At 42.0% G+C, this 15,985-nt stretch overlaps 1 protein-coding gene and 1 long non-coding RNA gene across 3 annotated transcripts in view; both read right to left on the bottom strand.

Moving 5' to 3' along the window:
- Positions 1-2,035, bottom strand: part of LOC109365907 — a 12,088-nt gene extending 10,053 nt beyond the window's left edge. For both annotated transcript variants that reach the window (XR_004158808.1, XR_002111763.2), the window contains exon 1: positions 670-2,035. This is a non-coding gene — a long non-coding RNA (uncharacterized LOC109365907). The remainder of the gene's footprint in view (positions 1-669) is intronic.
- A 1,899-nt stretch (positions 2,036-3,934) lies between these two features.
- KCNH1 (potassium voltage-gated channel subfamily H member 1) overlaps positions 3,935-15,985 on the bottom strand; it is a gene marked incomplete at its 5' end in the record, with an annotated part of 178,060 nt that continues 166,009 nt past the window's right edge. The window contains one exon of the mRNA XM_031552170.1: positions 3,935-8,871. Within this exon, the coding sequence (XP_031408030.1) occupies positions 8,023-8,871 (849 nt within the window). The remainder of the gene's footprint in view (positions 8,872-15,985) is intronic.

Here is a 15,985-nt window from a genome sequence, read left to right as displayed (position 1 = left end):
TTTTCCCTTCCCCTCCTCTTACTGTTCTTCAGGAATAGCACAGGTTATTTTCCCAGTCCCTCCATACCATCACACAGGTCACATACTCCTACACTAGGCACCCATTGCAACTAAACCCCTCACACCACTGGCAGTAACCAACATCATAGTAACACTGCATCCTTCTCAGCCCAGTGGGACAGGCAGCTTGGACAGGCAGCCCTACCTCAGAGGCAACTGCTCCTGCTGCCAAGGGAAGTCAGCACAGCACAGTGAGCACACTGAGGCCAAGAGACCTCTCCCCTGGCACAAACTCCCCCCTGCTAGAGGTAGGCTGACAAAACCCTCACGAATTTCAACAAGCTTGGCATCCTGCACCTCAGGAGGAAGAGCTCCGTGTATCAGGACATGCTGGGGGACACCCATCTAGAAAGCAGCCTGGCAAAAAAGACCTGGAGGTCCTGGTGACCACAGAGTTGAACACGAGCCATCAGTGTGCCTTGCCACTAAGAAGGATAATGGTGTTCTTGGCTGCATTAGGCAAAGCATTGCCAGCAGGTCAAGAGAAGTGCTCCCTCCTCTCTACTCAGTATTGGAAAGGCCACACCTCAGATACTGCATCCAGTTCTGGACCCAACAAATACAAAACAGGTACAGACATACTGGAGAATATAAAATATGTCTACTTACCTTTGATCGAGGGACTGCAGTTCTTCCCTGATGAAGGGACTGGGGCCTCTCAGCTGGGAGAGAAGGCTCAGAGGAACACAATCAGTGCATCATCAATTGCTCCTAGAGGGAATGGGCAAAGAGGACAGAGCCAGGTTCTTCTCTCTGCTGCCCAGTGCCAGGCAGCAGTTCCCTCTGAACACCAGAAAACACCTCAGTGCTTCATAGGTGCCAGAGCACTAGCACAAGCTGCCCAGAGGCTGTGAAGCCTCCTCCGTGGAGATATTCAGAAGCTGCCCAGACAGCCTGCTCTGAATGTCTCCACACCAGCAGGGGCTGGGCTACAAAAATCCCAAGATCCCCACCAGCCTCAGCTGTGGTGCTGTGATTATGCCCAGGTGCAGTGAACGAGGTGCAGGATTGGGCTGGGGCCTAGGCCTGCCCTGCTCAGCACCTGGGCCCACCAGGCTGGGGCTGAGTCAGAAAGTGAACCTTCCCACTTGAACACACAAATTAGGGCAAAATTGCTCTCTGTATTAAGTCAAGCTCACAATACCACCAGGGAGGCTGCTGAGAATGCGCAAGGAGCCTGAACAAAGAGTAAAACGGTGAGTTCAGAGAATGGGAACAACAGCTTTTGGAGACCTCAAAATAAATTTAAAGTACCTACCTTCACTCTAGAAATTTTCCCTGTTCTAGCAATTACGGGGAACGCATAATAACTTTAGAGAAAATAAAGCAGAGGCTTTCACACTGGTCACTGAGCAATATCAACAACTGAAGGTCCTGTCAGAGTGCACTCTGCAGAGGATGCAGAAACGATGGTAAAAATAGCTCCTCCTTGAGCTCCTTGGCTGCTCCTGGTACAGTTTAGCCTCAGCTCTGCAGCCTGAAAGCTTACGTCTTATTGCTGTCCTTTTGAAGATTAGGTTCCCAATCTCATGAAGCGTGAGGAGGCAACAGGCTAAGATCATGCTTTGGAGTACGAAGCCCAAACACGGCTGCAAAGTTCTCAGGCTGAAGTCCTGAAGAGTAAAACTTTATATTCACGTTCAGATCGGTTGCTGGCTTACAGGAGCAGTGATTTTAGTATGGATTTGCAGACAGCTGGTCCGGATTGGAGTCCACTGTACTTCACAGAACACCTGTATCTACTTTATGGCAGCCCTGCACATGTAAATCATGGTTGTACTGACACACACAGAAGGCAGAAGTCTGAGGAAACAACCTGAGCTGTTCACAAGTGAAATGGTAATATCAAACTTTTCTATCAACAGCGCTCTGGGTACAGAACAGCAGCAACAAAACGGCAAGCCAAAATTCTAGAGACTAACTTAAAATCTCCTTGTTACTCTTAAAGTACATATTCAACCCATTAAAAAGCACACCAAAGCAATTATAATGTATAAAATAGTTTATTACTATAATAAATAAAATTAAACTTTTTTTTACAAATATTATTTGTGCTTGTTTAAAAATGTTTAACAGGGATATCATTAATGTAGGTGGCTGCATTTGTAACTGAAACATTCCAAAACAGCGTGTATGTGCACACACACTGTCTATCTACTGGCAGCTGCTTTGCTGACCACAAAAATAGTATCTACTCGTTCTCTTTGTCTGATCATGCTTCATTGAACAAAGTGACAAATGCAAAGAAAAAGAAACAGGAATATTTGGTGGATTTTGGAAAGGATAAAACCAAGTGAAATACATTTAAAAGCTCCAAAGCGACTGCATTAACTGCATATCAATAAAGTGTCCATGCAGTGGTGGCTAAATACCGAAACGCGGACAGGTTTCCAACAGATGTACAAATATTGATTGTATGTAAGTACAATAATCTAACACATTCATTAGAAAACTTCATATTTCTTTATATAGCAGTTCATCCTGATACAAGATTATTGAATGTCTCTCATCTACAGCTAAAAGGATTCTTTTTCTATGTCAGTGGTCACACGTTCAGTGGGAGGAAAGGAAAAAGACATCCGCCTTTCAGAACAGCGAGTGAAAACCTCAAACTGCTTTGCTGACATCAGGCATTTAAATCCAGTTATGGAGATGTTCTAGGATTACACATCAAATATGTTTACACGACATCAACAATCGGAACAAATTACAGTTGCAGGTAAATTCACAGTAGCATTGCTGCACTGTAAAAAAAGTCTTCTAAACAAACACTTTCGTGATAGGTCGGGCTTGGATCCCCAGTAACACAGAAGTGTTCAGACAATAATTATGTCTCTGTTTTGGAAAGGGAGAAGACTATTGGAGTAATTTATTATCCTAATAAGAAGGCATTAAGTGGAGAAATAAGCGTGATTACCAACAAGTGATTTCGATTAGATTTAGAAAGCTAATCAAAGTGCTTTATCTTTAGGCAACATTGTAAATACTACAGAACGTGAAGAAGGAAAGAGAATGGAATCACAGTTTGAAATGTTTCACTTATGAAAGGGTCTTAAGGCTAAACGTTGGCTATCTCTTATTGCAAAAAGCATTATTTTTATTTAGTTGAATCAATGCTTGCCACAACAATGTGGTCAAAATATGTCAGATTAGAGGATACAGTAATCTACTGTACTACACCTCACATTTCTGGAGCTTCCCCTGCCCGGGTCTCTCTCTAAAAGGTTTGTCTTAATTAATCAGAAATGCGGCTGAAACACAGACATTGTTATTGCCAATACACACACAGGAGACTACGGAGAAAGGAAGAATTAAGTAGATGCTCTTCACCACCTAAGACCAGGCTGAGAAAGCAGAAGTGCAGTGACCAAGTGTTGTGTGTGAAGAAGGACAGGCTCAGCACCTTGAGACAGCCCCAGTGCCAGGAAAAAGAAACCTGCCTATTTCACAGTCTCTCCTGCAGGAAAAGCCAGGAGAGGCAATACCAGGGCACCTTGGCTTCAGAGGTACTGTAAGCAAGCAAGAAACAGTGGCTTACGAGCTGTTTTCCCACCAGCTATGATACAGCATTTTTCGAATTTCACATACATTTCTGGTTCCTGACTAACAGCACCTGCCAGATCTCTCAGTCACAATATCAGCCAAACTAACTGTACAAAGCTGAGACCTGCTAGAGAAACCAGAAGATATGGCCTGAAAGTTCAACATTTAACAAACAAGATACTAGCTAGCACATTCAGTGGGTAGCTAAGGGGAAGATTTCAGTTCCCTTCTCGAACTGTAATCATTAAATGAAGGATGTGCTTTTACATAACAAAAATGCAATCCATATTATCTATTGTCTACACACAGATACTATATATACATGTGTATGTACACGCAACTGCACAAGCGTAGTCATACACATTGCTGTTTACATAGCAAAGACAAATCGTAGTAAATTCTTTCACAGACTGTGATTGAAAAAATATCACCAGATATTCACAGTAAATATCTTGTTCAGTTCATTAAAGTGAAGTACTGTAGAAGCAGAACATCACCTTCGAAGCTGCTAAACAGGGTGTTCGCTGGGATTCAGAGCAGCACTGTGAAAGAGATTTAAAGCAAGAATGGTGTTTGTAAAAGTATACAGGTAATACCAGACAGAAGTCAATGTAGCTGAACACGGAAGGGATGAGGGTTGGATTTTGCTTTTTAAATCCTGTGCTGCATATTGGTATTCTGGTTAAATATGAACTTCTACAAGCTCCCTTTGTAACAACTCCGAGCCCCGGCTCTTTCTCTGAACTACCAGCTTTTGACTGAAATCTCATTCCACCATAGGATAAAAATGGGACACAATCTCTTGTTTATTAACACGGGTTGTTTAGCAGGTAGTTAAGTGGCACATTCTGTGCCAGAACACAGAATGTAAACCGCTTCCTTGTTAAGGGGCAGAATCTCATGTTCAGAGGTCATCCATTTCTAAGATGAAAAGTAATTTAAGTGAAAAGGTTTACCCAACGCAAATAAAAGGAAAAGCTCACAAATAAAATGGAAGAATAAGTAACAATTACCGTGGATATGCACACCACCCAGCCTTAGGCATCCAAGTTTAAGGCTCAATGGAGAAAGACAGATTTGCAACATAGCTGCTTTCAGCCACTCCCTAAATGAACCTCTCTTCATCTGATGAGTCTGGGCAATACACTACAGGTCCAAACTAGTCCGAGGGTCAAAGGAGTCCCATAGCAGACAAGGTTTCTCTCATTTAACACTAAGTAGCTCAGGGAATTCAAAGACCAAAGCTCATCCTAAATATTGTATTTTTTCAGATTCTTTCGCAACACATAGTGGTTACTAAGGGATGATGCAGTCTTTTACAACTACCTTTAGTACCTGCCAGTTCATGAAATCATAATAAAATGGGTCTGATTTGTTAGAGCTGTGCAAATCTCAGTGACATTGCCCACTTCAGTGCTGACCTGGAGCAGATGCCTTGAAGGTGTCATTGGAAGGAGTACAGTTCTTCTGGAATTTCATGACAGAATCAAATTTGGCCATAATCTTCAGTGACATTACATTTTAAGTGTAATTCCAGAGTATATTACAATCTTTGAAAGCTATACGAGTGGATTATAACTGACTTTATAGGCTCTTAAAAAGGCCTCATAAAAGCCTTAAAAATGGACTCTGTGCTTCACCTAGCCCTGGCCATGCAGCACGTACCTGTGTTCCAAACTGAACTAAACTTCAGGCTGCACCTGGAGTACCCTCAGAAATGGGGACTTACGCTCCTGTACTCACGGAACCACATGTGGTGATGCGAATAATTGTAGGGCTTCTAGGATTAACCCTGCCTTGACTCCAGGATTAGGCAATCAACAACACCAGAAAAACCTTAAACACATCCCTGAGGACACATGAAAGATACCACTGAGAAGCATTAACATGGACTCAGCAACAGAGGACTGGGTAACCTGCAACTGTGCATCTAATCCTACATCTGCACTGCAACACTTGAGACGTTAGGCACATACCTGGGGGGCAAAGAACATTTCCCCTCTTATCTGTTTGGGATAAGCTAATTTCCATGTTTATCAGACTGCAGGTAGCTGACTGCCAGCTGAGTTCAGCAAGACTTCCAGCCTTTCAAACACGTTACAAAGGAAACACAATGCTGATGAGTAATTTGCCTGGATTAGAAAACTGGCACCAAGTGAACTGCTCAAACCCCTCTGCAACTCTGGGGCGCTGATTACAAATGCATGTATACTTGCAAACCTGTAGTTTATTTTTACCTAATTTCACTGCCCAATGAATTTACTGACTGAGGAGTTCGGAGAGGAAAAGCATGTAGTAGTTCCAAACTGAAACTGCTGTTGTATGGATCCCTTATGGAAATGGCATAGCTATTGCAGGTAGCTGTTGCCATTCATAGTGATTAAAGCACCAAACACACAGTGACTTTGGTCAAAAAGAGCTCTCCTCAGTATGCCCCCAGTACATAACGGTAAAAGACACCAGCTTCCACCGGAAAAACCCAAACTTGGAACCAGAAATAAATATAGGAAATGGCACCTCTGTTTCCTCTGTTTCACTGTTTCCTAGCAAGTCACTTCTGTAATGCCTTTTCTTTCTGTAGGGGAAGTAGAAAGTTGCATACAGAATTGATCCAGATGCATTTCAGGAATCCTTCAAGACTTGATTAGAATTTATTATCTGTGGACACTCCTGTACTGAACCAGCATGCGAGACCCTTGAAAGCTAACCCTAAACCAGCTGCAAACTGCAGTGCTGCCCTCACTCAGAGCAGATAAAACAAACTTACTGCCTTCAAGGCTTGAGCTCGTAGCTTTGCATAGCACAGCCCCAATACTGTGTGTGCAGCTTCACCAGTGGGCCTTGCACTTCCCCAAGGATGTATGGCACAGTTCTGCATGGCCCCATGCAAGCATTAGGCCACCAGAAATCCTTCCTAATTGGTCATTTCCCCTCTCTCTTCCTTACTTAACCCAAATCTCATATCTCCTCCAAAAAATTATGTGTTTTTTTTTTTTTATGTAAATAACTTACTACCATAGAAAAAGAATGAGAATTGCTCCCACAGTGTGTGAGGACCTACTGCCAGTAAGAATGAAAACCTCAAAATTGTTGCACCGTGCTTCTGGACAATAACCTACTGTTAAATAGTGAGCGTACCAGACCAGTGGAGAGGATTTACTGCAGATCTATACCTATGTCCCAAGATATGGAATCTTCTCTGCTACCCTAAAGAATGAATAATGAACAGTCGTTTTGGTAAAGTGCTTCAATCTTCCTCCAAAAAAGTTATGAAAATATAAGTTTTGGAAACATCTCCTTCTTTAAGAAGCAGATCTTCTTGTTTCCTTGCTACAATAGCACTTGTATACAGTAAGCACTGTGTTTCTACCTCCATTTACTTTCTAGATAGATTAGATCAACAATACGTCTGGATATAGAGAAAAATGCCACAATTTAAACTCTCTGAAAGTTCTGTGAAAGCCTTTGGCTACAACAAACATTAGCAAAACAGAAACTTCTGAATAATAATTTAACAAGAATTAAAAGAGCAGATTCATAGCAAAAACAGGACATAATTGCTACAGTATATTTTCACAGGGAGGCAAATCTGCAGAGTGGTTATTGACACCAACACACAACACATTCCGCAATGGGCAGAAAGTGTTCTGCACGTTCTGCAGGTACACGGCACACCCAAACCTCCATCCTCGAGCAGAAATTAAAAACATAGGTAATGTTCTACGATATCTGAGACAGAAGTCAAGATTTTGAAAATCAATATCCTGACTCAAAGAAGGAAAATGTGGATGAACCCATTTACTAACAGACTTGAGGGTTTTTTCGTTTGTTTTTTACATTTTTTCCATCTTTTTAACTGTCCCTTGACTACCCAAAAGTAACTTTGGTATCGAGTAGCACAAATTCTACTCCTCTTTGCTTTATTACACGTATATGAAAATATACTGTGGCATTTAACATGCTGTACAGGTGACTGAGACAGTGACCAGAGCAGCAGACAAAAAAAAATTAAAATGCTGAAAGCACAAGCACCCTGGCCAGTCCTTATTCATATAGGCAAAAACTGAGCTAACTACATAAGGCATGCTCCAAAAACCTAAGAGGTCACCTGGCGCTCACGGGGATGGCATGGCTGCTGCTTTCGGAGCTCTTATTCCAACATCCTGAGGGAGGAAGAGGGAGTGGGGAGAATGGGCACCAATGGAGAAAAGAAAAGCTTTATAAACTGTACCCTTGCTGTCAAAAAGACTTCAGAGCCAGCTGCCATCTTGACATGAGGTTGCAATTCCTGCTACTGTACCTTTTTAGACATAGGGAACATGCTTAGTGAATTGGTCCCTCACTCATTTCCAAGATTAAATTTAAAATGTTAGGGGGGTGTTCGTTTGATTGATTGACTGTTTTTTATAAAGAAACATCTCAGCTAGCTCCAAACATGTCTTTTTCTGATTCTGGAGACTGGGGCCTTGATATTTCAAACAACTCCTGTGGTGACTGGGAGCTTCTTCTTGAGGTCAATATCCTAAGTATCTCAGCGAGCTGTTTTTCTATATTGGTCATTTTTGTGTTTAAAGCTTTGATGTCCTCTTTCAACTCGTGTTTCACTTCTAGCATGGTAGCCTGAAGAGTCTGTTCTGGGATAGGATAAAAGGAATGCTTGACCTCGGTGAGGACCGGGCTGCGGTCCTGTGGGCTTCTTGTCTCCCCAACATTATCCAAGCGCAAGTCGCTTTTTGTAATGCCACTGTCACAAGAGTCTGTCTTCTTCAGGGTAGCTTCTCCTGAAGCTTTAGTTCTCTCTGGTAACGTCTCCATAGATTCTGCTTTAGAGACTTTATTCCAGTCTTCACCTTTCCCACAAGCCTCTTTGAATTTGGCCCAGCCTTTTCTCCGGGGGTAATCCCCTGATGCTTTACATCCTGTGTACTCTGACGTGGGGGCCTGAAGCTTCGCCTGGTCAGAAGTCCCAGAGGTTGAAGCCGACTGATATGACACGGGGGTCGCGGGGCTCTCCCGTACGGTCACAACGCTGGCTTTGACCACTGAGCGTGCGGAGGAGTGCTCGCCTAGGATGTTGCCCTTCTCCACATCCAGGTCATCTGGATCTCTGCCTCTCTCAGCTGCGAGCCGTGCCTCCTTCTGCTGCCTGAACCTCTGAAACAGTCGGCGGACAGGGTGATCTGGTGGCAAAATCAGGGGAGCTTCATTCTTCCTTTTCATTCTCTCCTCTTCTTCTCGTTTCACATCGCTGATTTTCCGGAATACAATCTACAGGGGGAAAGAGATTTCAACGCTGTCATTAACTGCACATTTGTTAAGGGAGAGGAGTTGTAGAGAAATAATTATTTAAAAGATTTTATTATTACTGACAAATGAATAACCTCTGCGCATTTATAGTAACATTACTGCAGTTCTCAAGTGTCTTATTTTGTGAACGTGGCTTTGTTCATTATTTAAAAGCATACATCATCTGTCTTACAACATCAGAAAGAAAAAGCTCTTCAGTTCCAAGAAGTCAGCAAGGCAGTGCCATTCTAAATGTAATGATCCCAGGAACTTACTTGCTCTGTTTTGTGTCATAAATGATTTCTTATATTTGTTTTTCTGAGTCTGTGGTTGAGCATCAATTTTCTAGAGTTGCAAAGACTGTCTTCCAATCTTACAGCAGCCTTATCCCAGAGCTCACTGGCTATACATCACACAAAAGTTCTGATATTTTAAGGAAGGTTGGCCAGTAATAGGATGAGCACAGCAGAGACGAGTCTGGACTCTCCAAGCAGCAATCTGCAAAGTGCTTCTTGCCATGCGATCCCTCCCACACTCTTTTCTAGAAGCAATGTGCAGATTAGAAACAATGCAAAACTCAAGTTAGTCCCAGTGGTACAAGGACAATGAAGAATGAGCTCTGAGAGATGAGGAAAAGCTGTCCATGGCTGATGACTACAGCAGCTTCTCATTTTATTTTTTCATTTTTATGTGAAAATACACTTTTTTGCATGAAGGAACATTAATTTTCAGTCTGTTCTCTTAATCAAACCTTCCTGAGCCTGTGAGCTAAGCAGTCTAAGGGAGCAGCCTAGGGGTCTTCAGTATTGATTTTTATATTTATATTATTACTGGTGGAATGCTGAAGGTGATCCAGTAAGCAATTTGTTTTGAGGTTTCAGTGCAGAGCATAAAAGATGTAGACCCCACCTTCTACAGAACACTGTCACCTGATGTCTTCAGTTGCCTTTGGGAAAACCCACTCTAAATCCTTATGCTCCAGAAATAACTTTCTGATTCAAATCATTACTAGTAAATGTGTAAATAAGCCCACCCCTCCACTGCAGAGAGATTTAAATTAAAACAAACATAATAAGCACTGATTCACTGGCACACACACAGTGCATGTTGCTTCTGACTTCAATGCTTCTTGACAGTTCTGTCATTGTGAAGCAGGGAAAAAACAGGATCTTAACATTGTGTCTTCAGAAAGAGGTTGTCAGACTTGGCAGCATTACCCAGATGCAAAAGAATAAAATTAGCACAAACGATATTTTATTTCCAAGCTGCAATTAGGAAGCTAAATGTAAGATAAGTAAAATGAGTATTTTTTGCAGGAAACTCAGTCTGCAGCAGGCTCAGTATAAGGTGGACAAAGCATAATCCTTAGTAGTGAAAGAATAGCACTTGTGGGAAGGGAGTATCGATACAGTGATCCATGGCTTCCCACATGCTATCAGTTCTCACTTTAAGTGAAGGAACAGTGCCAGTCCGAGGCAAGAGCGGCTGCCCTGCATGCACTGGTGGAGACTTGCTGGGTCGGGGGTCAGTCCTGCAGCAGGCCCAGACTGGCTCTGGGCTGCACTAAGCTCCAGCAAAGCATGGCAGCTATAAACCAGGTCAGTTTGTCTTTGCAAACTTCTGCATCCCCAAGCACACCTTCTCCCAGAGCTTGCTTGCTTGGTGCTGCTGTGGACATCTTTGACCTGCACGGTGCCATGGCAGGCAGACACGCAGTTAGCAGGGCCGTTGTCTCTTTGCCCACGAGCATGTTTCTGCATGTGAGCAGTCTCAGTCAGACCTATGGATCTGGTTCATGTTTTCCCTAAATGCTCAGAAGGGACGTACATCTGGGTGCTGCAATTGTCATCATTACAGAGTCACCAGGAACAGCACCGTGGTGCTTGGAAGAGCTGGAGGCTGGACTGCTTCATAGAGTCCTTGTCCAGTTCAAGTCCTGCTCAATGCAGTCTGCTCAGCATTTTGTCTTCTAAGCACTGGATTATCTCTGACTATTGAGCACTGGCTTTTCTAACATAAATGAAGGTGTTATTTGACAGAAGCTGCCCCCACTACTGACCAATATAGATGAGAAGGCAGTGGATGAAGTTACAAGCAATAACTGCTTAACTCATACTCATACTAGCCACTGTGCCCTATACAGCCCATGGCACAAGCTCCATGCTGGAGTACAAGAAAAGCAGATTTACCAGCAAACACAAAAAGGCAAACACTGAGATGTATTGTTGGCAGTTCTCATCATCCTCACAGGCACTGCTGCTTCCTCTACACTGCCTAGGCGAGGCCTGTTGGTTCCAAGCATGGCTGGCTGTTCCACCAGCCTCCTCGTTGAGGGGAGCTCTGCCTCAGGGCCCCGAGCATGCCCACTCCTTTCCTGCAGATCAGGCTGCATCACAGACAGGAGCCTATGTGGAGGGAGCAAGCACATAAAATATTGCATTTGTCTTGGGTAACCGCTAGCATGCTGAGGAGACCCCAAATTTCCATTTTCTACGTGAGGCTTTATACCAGCTACAAGGCAGTACCACACAGCAGCAATCACCTGCATCAATGCAGTCCTCGCATCTCCTGTCCTGTTCAGCATATCTATTTATGCGACAAGTTGTGCTCATGCAGCGCAAATTGAAGCTGTGAACATTTGCTAGGGGACACAGCCTCCAACTCTGGGGTTGGCTGCTTTTACCAAACTCATAAGACACCAGAGAAATACCTGCCAGAATGCAACCTGTCTTTGGGAAGCCCGGGAAAAGCTGTCACTGGTCCCATTTTTGGCAAGCTCCTCAGCAACATGTTTTCTGAAGATAGCTCCATATTTATGGAGCAAAGATTTTATAACCATGCAAAGATCAGCAGTAATTGAAAAGACCTTTTCTATAACTGCATTTTGGATTTTTTTTGCTGCAGTCTCACTTAAGGCTAAATACAAATCCTTACACATAAAAAATACAAATAACTACTTTAAAGGGACACTTTTCTTAAAATTCTTGGGGAAAAAGCAATTTTTAAGTGCTAAAAGCTTTAGAAGCATCCAAGCTATGCAGAAAATGTGTTTGTTATGCTGACATATATATACCTGCTCCCACAACGAGCCCAACTGCAAAGGAAATGAAAATAGTTTTCATTTGCTACGAGAAAGAGAAGTGTGGACCTACACAGTAGTTTTAATGTAGAATTTGATAGGGCTACAAACTGAGGTTAAATCCCCAAATATGCCAAAGCTCCTAAGACAATTTTTAGTTCAATTTCTCTTTATCAATCTTTCCAAGCATTAATTTTTTTCCGGGAAGGAAGAGTGCAGAGGTTATACCCTCAGAATTTCCCAAGCTGCATATTAAACTTCAACCAGTGCAAAACGGTCAACTTCACAAACTATGCACTTCCCCATAACACCATCATCTGCAAGAGCAAAGAGCAAAGCACACAGAATAGTGGGAGCATTTTAGAAGTATGCAAAACCCTAAATATGTTAAAAGAGCCTGAACTGAGATGAACTAACAAAAAAATACAAACACTAGGCATACAAGTGTACCCACCACACTTCCATTCTCAAGACTTTGATAAAAAGATGCTGAATCTTTTAGCTCTACAGGAAGGCCTTCCAGGCTGAAAGTACTGAGGGGATATTAGCCAAGATTTGCAAAATAAAATAATAATAATAATAATAATAATAATACAGAAAATAGCTATGTTAGGCACAGAATACTGCAAACACCTCATACACATTTGACTGAGATATAACTGAGGCAGTTATGATGACACTGTAACAATTTTATTTTTGAATAATACAATTAGAGAAATGGAGAAATGCACTGATATGTACTAGCACATCCATGCCCCCATATGTGCCATTGATCTACGACAGCATATACTGTGTAGCTGCATTCCTGCCTGTGCATGAGCAGTGTCTGAGGAAGAAAGACAGGATTACATCCAGCATATCTTCCTTTCCTCAGTATTAAATAGTCATGTGCTGAACTCTTCAGTAAGTTTGGGGGATAAGTTCTGTCTCTTTTTATCTTCAAAGAGTTCTCAGGCTGTACGCATAGAATCAATGCCTTTAGAGTTTAAGGTCAATATTTATCCCAAAGTATTAAAAAAAAAAAAATAGGTGAATGTAAATGAATATCTGAACTATCTCTTTGGTTATCAAATGTGGCATGCCCACCAACTATCAGTAGAGGAAGCTCAGAGGCTCATCAGAGGGAGACATCATTGCTCTCTGCTACTGCCCGAAAAGAGGTTGTGGCAAGGTGGGGGTCGGCCTCTTCTTTCAGGTAACAGCGACAGGATGAGAAGAAATGGCCTCAAGTTGCGCCAGAGGAGATTCAGGTTGGATATTAGGAAACATTTCTTCTCAAAAAGATTGGCAATGCATTGGAACAGGCTGCATGGGGAGGTGGCAGAGTCACTGTTCCTGGAAGTGTTCAAGAAACACGTAGAAGTGGGACTGAGGGACATGGTCAGTGAGCATGGTGGGGATGAATTCAGGTTGGACTACATGATCTTCGTGGTCTTTTCCAACCTTAATGATTCCATGATTCTATTATTTAGATCTTCCTGGGCTCAGCACTCAAACCCAAGTGCCATTTAAATAACTCAGCATGGGTACTTTGCATTAATAAGATTTTCTTAATTTCTTTATGGTAAGACTAGAAGAAAAGACTGCAGTGGCTTCCAGTGTAAGGCAGGCAAGAAGTTTGCTCTGACAGGACATTCCCCAAAGAGAGTTTTGTAACAAACTAGATTATATCTTGTAGAAAAGCATCCTATTTGATAGCAACAGAGAATCCATCATCACATCTTGATAAAAGATTGCTACGGGTTTTGCTTCAAGGCTGAGATTATCTGACATCAGCGGCAATTCTGTTCCTTCATCCCACACAGTGGTGAACATTTACTTTTAGAAACTAATTCTAGGGTCTTATGTTCAAAAATCTCTGCAGAAGTAGTACAGTTAATCTACCATTGTTTTAAATTTTCAATGTAACATCAAGCTTCTCAATTTTAACACTTCTAATTCATTTGGATTATTTCTGGCCTTCCAACAACTTTCAAAGTCAGTAGTTAAATTCTCCTTCTTGCCCAGAGCTAAAATATATAGTTGATTTGCTTAAGTACAAGGTTCCCTTTCAAAAATCAAATAAAGCAAATAATCCTGCAATAAGTCTTTCAGCTGTTTCCCTCTGCTGGCTCACTGCTACCTATTACTATTCTCATCTCATTATTTGCATTGACCAGATGTTTCTCTAGAACTATCTAGCGGAGCTTCAAGTTGCTTTTACTGAGCAATAAGGAAAGGAGAAATGGGCACAGGGCTGCTCACTTTGTTTCATGAAGACATTTCAGAGAACCTATATTAAGTTGGTCATTACAATAGAACACTGCCTTGCGAAAAGATGAAAGCATGACATGCTTAAGAAACAACAGTGCAACCTCAGCAGATGCAAATAAAAATAGAATAATTTGAGTGCCTAATTCCATTACACAAGGACTAGGAGGTAAGTGAATAATATGACAGGGGTGTATGGCACAGCAAAAAGAGGAGTAGGCGGGGACTGGATAATAGACGGTGCCTTATTCAATATGAAAACAACAGCAACAAATGACAGTTGTAGGAGTTGCATAAAGAAGACAAGTTCATGGTTCTTCCCCTGAATACAGTAGACATTCTGAATGCAAAAAGTCTGTGTAGATAGAGTAATAGAGCAGGCAAATACTAGGCAGAGAAAGACACTTAGAGCTAGCAACTACACAAAACTAGTAATTTGCTCAGGAAAAATGGTTGGAAGCTGCAAAGGTATTTGTAAGAATTGTCACATACAAATTATGGCTTCCTTAGTTATCCCTAGGCAACCCTAAATAATGACATAAGCCAAATCCAGATCTGCTGCCCTACTACCAAGGAAACATTTCCAATGAAGGTGACAGGAAATACCAGAAAGGCAAACATCAGAAGAAAATATAATAGAGACTCAAAGATGCAAACCTTAAAGATCTGAGCAGACCATTCACCCATTGGAGACAAATGTTTACTTTCATTGCATCTTCTCACTTGCACACTGGACTGACAAATCGACTGGTTTGCAGCACTACATAGATTTCACACAGCTTTGTAGCTTACCCAGGTTTGAATGAAACCACTAAAAATAGCAAGCTGTTTCAGTACAAGAGGGAGACCACCTGGCGCACATGAGGAATTAAGAAGGCCACTGTCTCTACCTGCTACTGTAAGGAACAGCTTACTACCATCTCTGAATATCTGGTAGTCCACTAAGTGCACTAGAACAATGCTGTCAGCAGAACAATAGCAATTCACATCCTTTAACACTCTTCCCTGAACGTACGCACAGTCCCAGGAAAATAACAAACAGAAGGGTGAGACAGAAGTAAAATGTTAGCAACTGTTTTCTTGCTGTTAGCTGATTGTAAATGCAAGCACTGTGACAGCATTGCATGAGACAGTCTTGGAGATCAGGGGGAGCTTCATTTAAAACACATTATGAATGTTGAGCAAATCATATTCTGTCAAATGCTAAAAAAGACCTGCTTGCATTAGAATTGGAAAGGATCTTTCACTCTTCTGCAAAAATACCCCAGTTTCTTTTCAGCTTTGACTTGTGAGAATTTAACCAAGACCCACAGGAGAGGACAGAAATATGGATTTCATCACATTTCAAACCAGACTGTCATTATGGAGTTACTATAATGAGGCTCCTAGCCACAAAGCTGCTGCTATTATTAGCTCTCGAACCTTATTTCTTTCCACCTCTATAGCATGCACAAATACTACAAGATTTGGCAGGTCTTCCTCAGCATTAACAGCAAGTAGGATGGCAGCATTTTGCTCCGGTACTTAATAATTCTCTTTCATGGATGCAGAAACATTCACAGAGTCTGGAAGTGCCAGATATCATAAACAATTAAAAGCTTAACATTACTTCACACAGTACTCACAGAAAATGGACTTAAGTGTGAGGAAAACAATCATGAAAAAAGCATTTATTACTAGGCAGCCCATCTAGCATCTGCCAACAACTGATGAAAATATCTTCAGGCTGATGTTAGTCCAATGAAAATTGGATCCAATCTTTTTTTT

Source organism: Meleagris gallopavo, chromosome 2 (assembly GCF_000146605.3).
Source record: "Meleagris gallopavo isolate NT-WF06-2002-E0010 breed Aviagen turkey brand Nicholas breeding stock chromosome 2, Turkey_5.1, whole genome shotgun sequence".
In the NCBI taxonomy this organism is placed as follows: Eukaryota; Metazoa; Chordata; class Aves; order Galliformes; family Phasianidae; genus Meleagris; species Meleagris gallopavo.
The sequence above is the reverse complement of the archived record's forward strand: the minus strand, read 5'-3'. Positions and strand labels throughout refer to the sequence as shown.